This window comes from Artemia sp. Qi Xiang Cuo, unplaced genomic scaffold, assembly GCF_049724085.1.
Source record: "Artemia sp. Qi Xiang Cuo unplaced genomic scaffold, ASM4972408v1 HiC_scaffold_3312, whole genome shotgun sequence".
NCBI classification, from domain to species: Eukaryota; Metazoa; Arthropoda; class Branchiopoda; order Anostraca; family Artemiidae; genus Artemia; species Artemia sp. Qi Xiang Cuo.
The window spans coordinates 64,159-77,996 of record NW_028300704.1 but is presented as its reverse complement, the minus strand read 5'-3'; the positions used below and the strand labels follow the sequence as shown (position 1 = coordinate 77,996).

General features: G+C 35.6%; 1 protein-coding gene across 1 annotated transcript in view; it reads right to left on the bottom strand.

Moving 5' to 3' along the window:
- Nucleotides 1-8,197: 8,197 nt before the first annotated feature.
- Nucleotides 8,198-13,838, bottom strand: part of LOC148938423 (neutral amino acid uniporter 4) — a 44,598-nt gene continuing 38,957 nt past the window's right edge. The window contains exons 7-8 of the mRNA XM_089107803.1: nucleotides 12,461-12,633; nucleotides 8,198-8,451 (exon numbers count right to left, since the gene is read on the bottom strand). Coding sequence (XP_088963929.1) covers nucleotides 8,207-8,451; nucleotides 12,461-12,633 — 418 coding nt within the window. The 3' untranslated portion in view covers nucleotides 8,198-8,206. The remainder of the gene's footprint in view (nucleotides 8,452-12,460; nucleotides 12,634-13,838) is intronic.

Sequence of the window (13,838 nt, the reverse complement as noted above, 5' to 3'; positions counted from 1 at the left end):
CTTAGAGCAATTAAGTCCAGAAGTAATGAGGTTGTAATTTTCTTATATTGTTTTTTTTTATATACGTACTAGTCGTTCTAATCGGAAATCCTCAGACTGGTAGGAACTAACCTAATCACTGATGAGACCTGAAGCTAGAACAGGCTACAGAGGAATCCTGCATAAGAATTATCTACGGGAAGGGATTACCCTCCCCATCGATGTCTTTGACTAAAAGGTATATAGCAACCTAATCGAAAAACATCCATAGTGATAAATTACCTATGATTTTTTGTTGCTTTCTTGGAACGGAAATGACAGCAAAATAGTTTATGGCTTTTATATAATTATTATATATATTTAAAATTATAAAATAAGATTTGTTATAATTATAGAGTTCTGGAATCTTTCCTACGTCAAGCTGTCACTACTAAACAACCGATATTTATGAAATAAACAAAAGTAAAACTTAAATATCAATACCGCACACAGCTAGATGGAAAAAAAATATTTGTTAGTAATAAAAAATCAATCATGTTATAAAGTTCTTTTTTTTAATTAAAAAAAAAATATGTACAAAAAACGTATTATTATAGGATAAAGATCCGCCAGAGCTGGCACATACAGTCGAATCGATATTTCAGTTGCTGGGTTTATTTTACAGGCAGAAGTAGCAAGATTACCGCCCGTTGTGTGTGCTACTAATACGTAACACCCAGTCTAATGGAATATTAATATTGATGAAAATATTCACATGAATATATTATAAAAAAATTATACGGATTGTACCTCTTTTCCAAATCCTATAAGATTTTTTAAGTTTGACCTAGTGACCAATGTCACGAACTTGTACGACAGCGTCTTCATGAACATCTATAAATTACAAGGATATTACAGTGGTAAATTTGGAGCAATGAAGGAGTATTAGGCTGTTCTCTTCGAGAAACTAATTTTTGCGGTTTTTTTTCCAAGAAACCAGAGAATACTGAAGTTTTTATTTTTGGAACGGGAGAGATAGATGATCTCTCCCGTTCCCGAGGAGGGGATACATGAGTTTTTCAATAGTTTTTCCAAAGTTTGTTAAATTTCCAACCTTGCAACTCTGTTTGCAGGGACGTGGCTAGAGTTTTCAGCACCCACGGTCAATGTTGGTTTTTACTGCCTCCCCCGGAAGAGATCAGACGATCATAGCATTAACGAAACGAGGAGAAAACCTCAGTTTGGCACCCTCTCAAAGGATGCCCTTTTGGAGAGCCATCTATCTTGCCCCTCTCCTCCTAGCTTTCCCACTGTCCGTTTCCTGATGAATATAGATACGAAGTTTTATAATTATATAGTTTATGTCTGACCTATGGAATTTCGATAAAATCCGTTTTTAACTTGTGGATACTAGGTCGTATCTCAGAAAGTATAGCAGATAGAAAAATCGTGCCTACGCCATTGGATTTGCCGTGTCAAGATAAGGGATGGTCTATCCTTGCCTCTGAATCGAGATACAAGGTTTTCATAGAAGACATTTTGTGTGGAGCATTAAAGTAGCTCAAGCTACTCATCATTCTCGAGGTTCCAATACCCAAGACTTAGTTGGAACCCATCTTTTTTAGGTGTACTCCTAAACAAACTATTCTGCATATGTCAACTACAATATTACAGCGGTCTTGTTTCTTCCAGGTATGGAAATCCCATCATTAATGATGGGATCACTTTGAGTTGAGTAAAATATGGCTCTTGATCATAATTTTCAAATGTGTTAAAACAGAGCTCAAGTATAATTTTCAAATGTGTCCATACCATCAGATTTACACACTGTTTGACGATGGAATTAAAATTTCGTTTAATGATGGCCTTTTGATTCAGTTGAGTGAAACATCCATAAATTCCATCTTAAACATAAGTTTCAGGGGTGTTAGAGCATGACACTCAAACATAGTTTTCAATTTTATTGAAGCCAAAAGGTTTAAATTTACGTGATGATGGCATCATATTTAGTTGAGTAAAATATGAGTTTTATTCAACATTTTTTAATGTGTTAAAAAATTGGCTCTCAAAGTTTAATTTTCAGATGTATTGATACTATCTGATGTACGTTTTGTTTGATGACAGACTTGAAATTTTGTTTCTGATTCAGTTGAGTAAAATATGCTTCAATTTCCTTTTAAGCACAATTTTCAGGGGTGCTAAATGCATGGTTTTCAATCATAATATCCAGTTTTATTGATGCCAACAGATTTACATTTTGTTTGATAATGGCATTATATTTAGTTGAGCAAAATATGATTCTTGAGCATAATTTTCAGAAGTGTTAAAAAACAGCTCTCAATTTTACTTTTCAGATGTATTGATACTACCGGATGTACGTTTTGTTTGATGACAGACTTGAAATTTTGTTTCTGATTCAGTTGAGTAAAATACGCTTCAATTTCCTTTTAAGCACAATTTTCAGGGGTGCTAAATGCATGGTTTTCAATCATAATATCCAGTTTTATTGATGCCAACAGATTTACATTTTGTTTGATAATGGCATTATATTTAGTTGAGCAAAATATGGTTCTTGAGCATAGGTTTCAGAAGTATTAAAAAACAGATCTAGGTTTTACTTTTCAGTAAATATTGTTGATACTATAATATTTACATTTCGTTGATGATGCTTTTTTTATTATTATTTAGTATAGTAGAGTATGCATCATTTTACTTTTAAGTACAATTTTCAGGTGTGTTTTAAGTATGACTCTAAAGCATAGCTTCCGGTTTTATTCATGACGTCAGACTTAAATATTATTTTATGACGCCATAAAATGCAAATGAGTCACTTTTCACAAGAATGTATAGTGTTTCATTGCACTAGTTTTTAAGCATCTTTAAGAGTCGACTTTTTAATAGCCAAAAATTTTGTTACAAAGTACGAAAAGAGAAAGAACCTGTCAAAATATAGGAAATAGGCAGGGGGAGGGCGAAATGTTTTTAATATCTAGAGGGGTGGGTTGCAATTTTATTCTTTTCCAAGTTTTCATTGAAATTGCAAAAAAGATATTTTTCATTGATTCCACGGTATTAGTAAGGTATTTTTCATAATTTAGGATAGAAAGACAAATAGCCCCCCCCCCCCCCACAAGAAAACTATGATGAAGACCTCTCTGAAACAACCCTGACTATGTTCACAACACAAGCAGAAAGCGCACTATTACCAAAGCAGGACTAAAATAGAACTTAGAATGAAGCCAAAAAGCGGAAAGAGAACGAAATAATACAACAATTACGAATAGGACTAAATAAAACGCTATTAGGGCAACTACGCAACCAAATATAGCCCTTTTGAAATGACGGGACTATAAACGTACTAAGAAAAAAAAAATAGTGGCCTCCTATATTTACGAAAAAGAGTAAATAAAATACTACTGCGAAACTAACTGATAGCTCACGAAATAAAAGGACTAATATGCACTGAAAAAGAAGAAAATAAAACCAACGAGAAAGAAGAAGCAGAGAAGAAAATAAAACAAATGGGAAGAAGAAATGAAGAAGAAAATAAAACACAGAAGAAAAATAATTAGATAAAACAAATGAGAAAGAAAAACAAAGAACAAAATAAGAAGATAAAACAAATGAGTAAGCAAAAACAAAGAAGAAAATAAAACAAAGAAGAAAAAGAAGAAAATACAACAAAACGAACAGGAGTAATAAATCACTATTAGCACAATGACGTTGTCAAATAAAACAACAAGGAAGCATTTAGATTAGTGATATACTGAAGCGGAAGTAAACAAAATGAGACCTTAATTGTGCAAGTATACTGCTTTGCCCAAATACACTTGGATAAAGCCTGCAATAACCAGGGGCGGATACAGGATTTTTCAGGGGGGGGGCAAAGTAGATTGATCCTATAAACTTGCGATAGGAGCAAGTTTAAATAACGCAAATTTGCGTTGATTAAGTAAATTACACTACTTTAGACTACGTTAGGGGAAGGAGACGCGCGCCCCATTCGTCCCCTGGATCCGCCACTGACAATAACGAGGACAGGCCGAAAGACCGCATCTTAATTGAAGTGACTCGTCTTCATTGGGTAATAACGGTAATAAGGGTCCTTCATTTTGGACATTAGCGTGAATAAGAGGAATAGCGGTAATAATAATAAAGTATGACACCGTTTTCTCTTCTTCTTCATCTCAGAATTAAACCAATATTCAGTTATAGGTTGAAAATTGCTATGGTTAAGAAGAGGAAGGCCTTGATTGAGAAGGAAAGGAAGGGGGTAAAGAGGAATCCTCCTTCCCCCAGATTATTGATCCCTACCAAATGTCCCAATAGATTTGAATAGCAACTATAATGGTGAGTACAGGCCGAAAGGCCGTAAAACCCCATCTTAATTGGTGTAGTGGCGTGTCTAAATTGGATAATAACGGTAATAAGGGTCCTTCATTTTGGACAATAGCGTGAATAGTGATAATAATATTCAAGTGGAGCACCGTTATATTTTTCTTATCCCCGTTAGCATTGAATCAATACCCAATAGTAGATTCAAAATTGTTGCTGTTCCAGAACAAGAGGAAGGGGGTTAAGAGAAATCCCCCATCCTTTTGTTAAGATTGGTCCCAATCAAGTTTTGTCCTGATAGGTTTGAATGGCAATTCCAATGAGGGGTAGAGACGAAAAAGCCGCAAAGCCCCATCTCAATTGATGTAGTGGCTTGTCTTAATTGAGTGATGACGGTAATATGGATCCTTCATTTCAGATAATAGCGTGAATAAGGCGAATAGCGTTAATAATAATAAATTCTAGTAGCGCTAATTCTAGCGACGGTTTAAGTAAGAATTTTTTTTTATCAGAATGATTTATGTTCTTTCCATACTAATCCAGAATGAAGTGGTAAAGAGTAATAACCCTCCCCCCTTAAGATTGGTCCAAATCCATTTTATCCTGATGGACTTAATTAACAACTGCTATAACAAGTACAGGCCGAAGGGCCGTAAAGCCCCATCTTAATTGGTGTAGTGGCTTGTCTCAATTGGGTAACAACGGCAATAAATCATTTCGGGCAATAGATTCTGGTAATTATAGCTAATAGATCGCAGTTCCTTTTTTTCACTCAAAGTAATATTGAATCAACTCCCAGTTACAGATTTGAAATGGCTACTGTTTCAGAAGGAGAAGAAGGCGTGGGTTCTTTAAGTCGTCTTATATCTACTAATCAGGAGACTAATAAAATGGACGAAGGTGTTGTGTCTTCTAATCGTCTTATACACGAATTACTACAAGGTGGGTTTCAAGGAAAGGATACAAGGTAAATTAATAAAAGATGGTGGGAGCAGTGAAGATGTTAAAAGTAGAATAGCCAAGGTTCATGGTGTTTTTTCACAGTTAAAAAAAGTTTCGAAGAATACGAAGATAAGTCTGCAGACCAAGATTAGAATATTAGAAGCTACAGTGATGACAGTGGTCAAATATGGCTCTGAAGCATGGGTGCCCCGAAAAGCGGATGAAGATTTGCTAGATGTTTTCCAGAGAAATTGCTTAAGGATTGTTCTGGGTACCCGGCGAACTGACCGAACAATAGGCTATACGAAAAAAGTGGTTCAATACCGCTCTCTAGGGCTATAATGAAAGAAAGGTTGAGGTGGCTAGGGCACGTGCAGATGATGTATGGCATATTGCCAAAGATTGTTCTTTTCGGCCCACCGTCTAGGGCTAAATAGAAAGCAGGTTGTCATCGTCTGGGGTGGGAAGACGTCATAAAGATAGATTTAAAGGAATTGGGAACTTCGTGGGAGGGTGTAAAAAGGGAGGCTTTAAATAGATTGGGATGGAGAAGGAGCGTGCGTAGCTGTGTTGGCCTCAGGTGGCTTGGTGCTGCGGTGAGTTGTTGTTAGTAGTAATAGTAGCAATACAAGGTAAAATCTGAGCTTCGCGATTAGTGAATAAGCTTCTGAACATGTAGGATCCTTGACACCCTTATTGCAGAAATTAAAACGAAACTTAAGTTTACTTATATAATTATTTTAAGTTTGCTACAATTTTTTTTGTTAGTTGGTAGGAAAGAAAGGGGACTCGCTTAAGGGCATAAATTCTAATCACAAAAATGTGCGTCTTTGGTGTAATTTACAGTATGCTATTTTTGTAAATATCCAGATTCTCCCAAAAAAATTAATGATAATAAGAATTTTTTATCAGAGTAATTTATGCTCTTTTTAAAATAATCCAGAACAATTATTTTTTTTTTATTCAAAATAAGTTAAGTTCTTAATAACAAAGAGGAAATCAAGCCTTCCTCAATCCTTGGAATCAGTACCATAATATTAGCAGTACATAAGTACCGACAATTTACTTCTGTTTTTCTTTGAAGAAAATTGTCTTTTCTTGCAATCTCCTATTCATCCATAAGATACCTATATTAACAGTTTATTATAAATCCCCGGAGCAAAAAGAAAACGTTTAAAAACGTCACTTAGACGATGTGTACATTCATCTTTAATATAAAAGCTTAAGAAGTAATACACGTCAGGTGTAGTGTCGTTGAAAGGTCAGGGTCACCTCAGAAATGCTCCGGAGATGGCCGATTGTCTCTCCACCCTAATCTGATAATCCTATAAAAGATTTTAACAGAGGCGCTAATTCACGAAAATGTAGGGGGGCAAGGATTTTTCTTAACTTAACTTTTTCGAATCTAGCACAGAGGAGGAAAATTTTATTTATTCTTTCAATTTTTTTTTTCAATGAAATTACCAAAATATTTACCGATGCATTACCAAAAAATGTATTTTTCAAAATCTAGGGGAGTAAAGCTTATAAAAAAAATTTGTCAAATTTTTTAGTTTTGGACAAGTTAAATAACACTTTCCAGACAATAAGAACTTTAACCTATGCATACATAGTTAACACTTTAGATATGTTTAATACAGACTGAGATAATTTCACTTACGTATAAACGAGTGTCTAAGAATTAGAAATAGCTAGAAACGTCGTTTCATTCTATACGCACTTGGTTATGCAAAAATATTTTTTGGGGGCATTTTGGAAAAAATTGGATTAGCATTTCTGATTTCCATATCTAATGGGTTCCGAGCTGACATACTAAAATCAATATTAATACAACTATTTTTGGGATCTAAACTACAGCAAAAAAGAAGTTTGCGCTTTGTACGTTTATGTCTCAATGTAAATATCTCAACTATACCTATAGGTTTACAACTATACCAAACTGAATAAGGTTTCAGTTTGACACAGCCATGCTCAAAAGTAGGAAAATAAGTTTGTGCGACAAAACTAACGCGTTGACCTAAAACTAGAAAAGTAATCGCATATAATTCAAGTTACTATTCGAGTCTAAGTAATGTTAAAAAGTCACTTTTAATATTTTTAGCAAACGTTGAAACGTCACGTTTGAAAATGATGATAACATTATTAAATCTATAAACAGGGGGGGGAGAAGATCGTCAAATTCTAAGTTTAAGTAATAATCAAGATCCTTTTTTACAAGAGTATGGAGAAAAACACCTTAAAACACATGAATCCCAAATTTTGTGCTGAAATAAAATTTTCATAAAGTTGAAGGCCGTCACAAATCTAATCTTTACTACATGACCACCTATGCTGAGTGCCGACACATCAAAATTTAATTTGTGCTTTCAACTTTGCTTGTTGTTACCTTACTGAATTCCGCATTGTTTTCATAATTATAATTTAAACGTTAAAATGTCAAATTTTAAGATTCCTAAAAAGGTAAAACTACAATAGAATTATCACATCCAAAAACGGGTGGTGGGGAAAAGTTATTAAATCTAGGCTTCAATAACAGCCATTTCCTATTTTTACAAAAAAATCAAGAAAAAATGTTAAAACGCACGAAGATCTCAAATTTTGTGCCGAAAATAAAATATTCGAAGCATAAGGTCGTTACTAAATCTTCTAATGAAATATAATTTGCGCTTACAGCTTTGCTTGCACGTAATCCTTAAAATATCATTCTTTAATACTTTATCAAAATCCCCCCCCCCCCCCCAAGAAAACCATAACATACAGCCTTTCTAGAGTAATTTACTTCACCGCAAAACCGTAACCAGGATTTTTTTTCGAGAGGGGGGGGGGTTAAGAAATTTTAAAAAATAACCAAAAAAATTTTTATATTCATTTTTGTCACGTTTTTACGAGTCGGACAAAAATTTTTTTTGGGGGGGGGGGGGTAAAACCCCCTAAACCCCCTCTCTTCTGGATATGGCCTTACTTCACCAACTTAAGTTGCGCGAAAATGGTCCCTAATAGCTACTAAACTAGCATACGTCCCAGTTAAAAAGCCGATAATACCAAAGATTAAAATGATAAAGTTTTTAAAAAATCTCCAATAATATCGTCCGCCAGATGGCCAATTTGCAAGCGTCTCCACGATGGGTGGGAAAATGAGGGCCAGAAATGAGCTACTCACAGCACCCACTAGCGAAATGAATAATCCAATATTTGGAATGGACATTGCGAAGACAACTGTAAAAGAGAGAATAACTAATAAAGAAACGCACAGGTTATACATAACTTAAAATTTTAAAACACAAATTATGAAATTGTAAAGCCAAGGGAAAATAACTGTCATAAAAACTTTATATTTTTGGAACAACCGAAAGAAAATTTTAAAAAACACGATTTTGAGAAATGAATAGGCTTAAGCTGGGTCCAGGGGCGAAATTTTTTATTTATTTTAGTATCTATGGTACTTTGAACATTTCTGATCTACGGTTTTGAAAAGAATAGCTTTTAAGGTTGTTGAAATAAAAAGTGGTAAAAGTTAGGGTATTTCTGTGCAAAGTGCCGTTGAAAAAAAAAATTAACTAAATTAATTTCTTAATTGTGGTTAAATGATTAAAAAAAAGCTTTAGTTTTAAAACCCACTGTGAGCAGTAAAGAGTAACCGGTACATTACACAGTGGACTGTACCTCATTCACATCTGGGGTAATTTATGGTAATTTATAGTTGACTAGCAAGGTTTTTGGTAATTTATGACGAGAAACTTACTCCAGTTTTAATTAATTTTTAAATTTTGGTAAAAGATTTAAAGATAGCTACAGATTAAAATCCCACACAAAGAGTAACCGGACTGTGTACCAAAACGGGGGGTAATTTATAGTTCACTCTAGGTAACTTACGTAACGTTATTTGGCAACTTACGATGAAAAGCTTACTATTGTTTATGTTAATTTTTAATTCTTGTTAAAGATTTTTAAAAAGCTAGACTTTTAAATCCCATTGTGCATCATCAAAACGCGGGGTATTTTATAAATGACTTGAGGGTTCATGGTAATTTATATCGTAAATTAAAAGAAAACTTAATCAAGTTTTAATTAATTTTAAATATTGGTTAAAAGTTAAAAATAGATATAACTACAGTTTAAAATTACATTATAAACAGAAAAGAGTATCCGCTTCAGCACGTAGTGGACTGTACATCTTTGGTATTTGGGTAATTTACAATAAACTACGGTATGTTTACGGTATGTTAAACTAGGGTAATTACGGTAAACTACGGTAATTTACGGGAAATAGTATACGCTACAACATGTTGTGGACTGTACATCTTTGATGTGTGGGCAATTTACGGTAGACTACGGTATGTTTACGGTAAACTACGGTACGAACGGTATGTTAAACTACGGTAATTACAGTAAAATTACGATAATTTACGGTATGTAGGTAATTTAAGGTAAAAAGTATCCGCTGCACCACGTAGCAGACTATAAATCTTTGATATGTGGATGATTTACGGTAAACTACGGTATACACCGTATGTTAAACCACGGTAATTACGGTAAACTACGGTAAAGAGTGTCCGCTACACCACGTAGTGGGCTATACATCTTTGGTATGTGGGTACTTTACGGTAAACTGTGAATGGACAGCAAAGTTTTGGTAATTTATGGAGGCCTCCCGCTAATTTTTTTGTGAAAAATACGAACTTTATGAACTTTCGACCACGAAAATATAAACTTTTGATTGCACTTTTTATGAACCAATTATGAACCTAAATTTACGATAAGTGCACCTCAGCCCCTCATATACTGTCCGTGGACACAAAAAGTGACAGTCGGTGGTTTCATCACTGGTGCACATATTCGTCTTGCTTTTTGCTGTTGTTTTGTCATGAGTTTTTCAATACAACAGTACAAAATACACCAGTACTAAATATTCCACTCTACTTGTTCCTTTTGGCAAAATATGACCAAATTAAGGACAACTTTCGTTTGTTTACCCTGCTCCGTATCAGATCAACCTCTCTGGCTGCCTTATCTTCTCCAAGCATCTTCCGGCTCAAAGCCTCGATCACATTTTGTGCAAGGCTTATTTCCACAAAGTCTTTGGTATCTATGGCTTTTTTCAGCTTCTTGAAGAATCCTTTCTGCTACTTGTCTCTTCTCCTTTTCAACTGACTTTTTCTCAACCAAATCTTTTTCCAGGTGTTCAAAAATCTTCTTCTCAGATAACATCCTCTTTTTTTTTCCTCTTTTTCTTCTTCTTCTTCCTTTTTGGACTTCTCTTCAGCCCGTCCAGATCGCTCAGCTTCCAGGTACAGTTTATATCTCTGGCATGCATTTCGCCCCAAATTCAGCAGCTCTCTGGTAATAGGGACTAACTCGGGAATGTTCTCAAACTTCTTTAGAGTGTCAGAGACTATCAGTCAAGTATTGAGCATTTTCACTTCCAACGATGATTTTTCCTCGATCATGGTCCGTCCTGACCATTAAAAATCACGTTCAACTTCAGCGTTCTCACGCGACATGCAGAGTTGCTTATACTATCTTTGAAACGAGGGGATATTTTGTCTGTCCTTGATAGTTTTTCAGACTAAAAACCGAGTTCCATAAAACATCAATAGTCAATGAAGTCAATGTCTTAGGCAACTCGGTTCCAGCTGGAGCAAGTTCCATTTGTCACTGGCAGCTTCAGTATTCACACGGAAAGGCATAAATCCAACGATTCTTACAAAGCCGTTTCTTCTTGTCTCCGAATCCGAATCATCCAGCCGCGGGCACGGGAAATTCTGAAGGGCACTTTGACCTAGTGATTTCTCTTTAACATGGCGGCAAGCGGCCAGGTATGCAGTTCTGGCACTACTCCTGAAGTTCAGAGTATCAACTTTTTGTACCTTCGACAGGCATTCTTCCACGATGACACCGCATGCTACTTTATCGGATGGAAGAAAATCCCCGCTTGAATGGGAGAGCTCAGAAAAAGTTTTTTTTTTTTCCTTCTGAATATCAGTCAAATCACTCTGCTTGACAGAACGCCCAGCGGTCATCATTACTAGTCGACGCATTTCGTCATACAGAATATGGATAGGTGGTTCTTTACGTTGAAACAACTCAGCAAGCAGAGCAAATAGCTTTCCAAAAGATATGACAAAGAGGACTAATGCTTTGGTTGTGGCATACTCGAGACTGCTAGACATCTTTCGGTACCCGCTTGACTTCATCAATTTTGATGTTTCCTTAGGGATAAATTTCAGGAAATGCGCATCGAGAGCATCCCATTGCTCATCCAGTCTCTCAGCTGAGACAACGAGGGTTAGCCATCGACTCGGCACATGTTTCAGAAAACGATATGGAGGAAGCTCCACATCTTCACAAAACATGCAGTATTACAGTTTGAAACGTTTTAAATAAAACTCTTGCACATTTGCTTTGCTTGTCCTTTATAAGGAAAAAGACGTCAACCACAAGTGCTTTCCAGCTGGTGAAAAGAAAAATAAGAACTTTATGAACCTTTTTTTCTAAATTATGAACCATTTAAGAACCTAGGTTAAAAACATGACCTTTTTTCATAATTATGATTCCAGTGGGAGGCCTGTTTATGATGAAAAACTAACTAAAGTTTGAGTTATTTTTTTTTGGTGAGATTTAAGAAAAAGCTAATTTAAACATTTTATTTTTAACTAACTTAAAAAGCTAAACCTATAGTAAAAAGTAAATAGTATCTGGTACACCATACAGTGAATTGTTCACCATTTTTATTTTGAACTTATTCCAAAGCCTAATTAAATACCAACTTGGGTCGACAGTAAGCTTCGGGGAAAGGAATAGCTCATTTTTCGTCAGTGTTTCCACGTTGAATCATGAAGTCAAATAAGCAAAACTAATTAGTTTAATTTGATAGCCCTTTTATCCTTAAAAATTCAACATTAAAATTTATTGATTCCCAAAGACAACTACACCTTCTTCGGTTGTTTGATGTCGCATATTTTTAGCATATTTTTTTCCAATTTTTTACCCACGTGCTTTTGTTTTAAATTCTGGTTCGCTACTACCAAGACCTGCATACGGAGCTCTTTCATTAAAAACTTAATTAAATGTAACTAATTTAATTAAATTTAATTAAAAACTAAATTCCCGATTTTTTTTTCTTCTAATTTCTTAAGATATATACGGCTGTGTAAATTTCCACTTGAACCAAACGAAAATGTAACATTTCATTTTCACTGTCCTTGGTATCAGTTTTACAACTTACAAGTAAGTATAACAAGGGATGTCCGGAGAGAAAGTTCCGCAAACTTTTCGGCAGATTCATCATCAAATCTTCCTCTAAACTGGGGCCATATCAAATCCACCGGAACATACAGTTGAAGTGGATAGCTAAGGAAAATTGCCGCAGCCATTATCAACTTCACAGATTCCGCTAGTCTGAAAAAAAATAAGAATTAAAAAAACAAGAGGTTTTGAGCATCCCACCAAGAGAAAGAGAGGTTTAGACTCTTCCCTCTGACTTTTAACAAGCCAAAATGGTCATGATAGGTTTTCTTGTAAGCTGTCTTGGCTAAGTAGTTGGCGTGTTGGGTTGGGAATTATTTGTCCGAGGGGCACGGGGTCCAATTCTTCGGGTGCCGGCTATTTGTTTTGAGAGGGGGTCAATGGCGTGACTCTGTCAGCTCAGAGTTAACCCAGCTCTAAATGAGAACCTGGAGGAATCGGGGGAAGGTAAGCAGGAAAGGTTTACGAAATCAAAGGATGGCTGGCCTCCAGTACCTCATTGCACTTCCTGGCTGAAGGGCCACGAAACGGAGGTCAGTACCGCCGGTTTGGACTTTGAGGGTCTAGTGCCGTCATACTCATTTACTTACTACTTACTTCTTGAACAACGCCAAAGCTTTTCATAAAGTTCCCAATTGAAGACTGACCGAAATGTTGCCTTAAAAGTCCCTTGTGTGAAAAACCTCCCCCCCCCTTTTTTGACAAACTGAATAAATGTAGTATAAAAATCACTTTTTATGTTTTAATTTTAAATTCTATTCGTTCTAAGATTGTATTAAATCAAAAATGTAGTTTTCTACGAACACGAATGAGCGATTAATATAGAGCCACCATTTTTGAACTCAAAAGGGGTATATCTGGTAACACATTTTCGCACTATCAGAATATTAGCTGTATTGGCTTTTGGCAAAAAATTTGAAAAATTGAAAAGACGTGGGTATCAGATGAGATCAGAATTTGAGGTTTTCTGGCATAACCAGCAACACTTTAAGCGTCCTGAAGTACTGGTTCTGCCTGCCTACCAGTGGGTAAAGGCAGGCACACATAGCAGCCCCCAACCCTGGGTTGTAAGAGGGAGACTCATCAGGTGAGACCTATACCAATTTTAACTTGTAATCTGACTACAGTAACCAATCCTTGGGTTTATACCACTGCTACTGTTGATGCTTGATGTTTTTTGTTGATTGCTTTCTATTCTTCAAATTTCACAATCCCCTGCTTTGGTATTTGAAATTTGTTGCTTGATTGTGGACTACATCCTGCCTTATACCCAAACTGTCTTATACCACTGCTTATTCTGGTCCTGTTTTGTTGTTTACTTCAGATTAGAAATGAAAGGTCAACTCAAGCCACCTCGT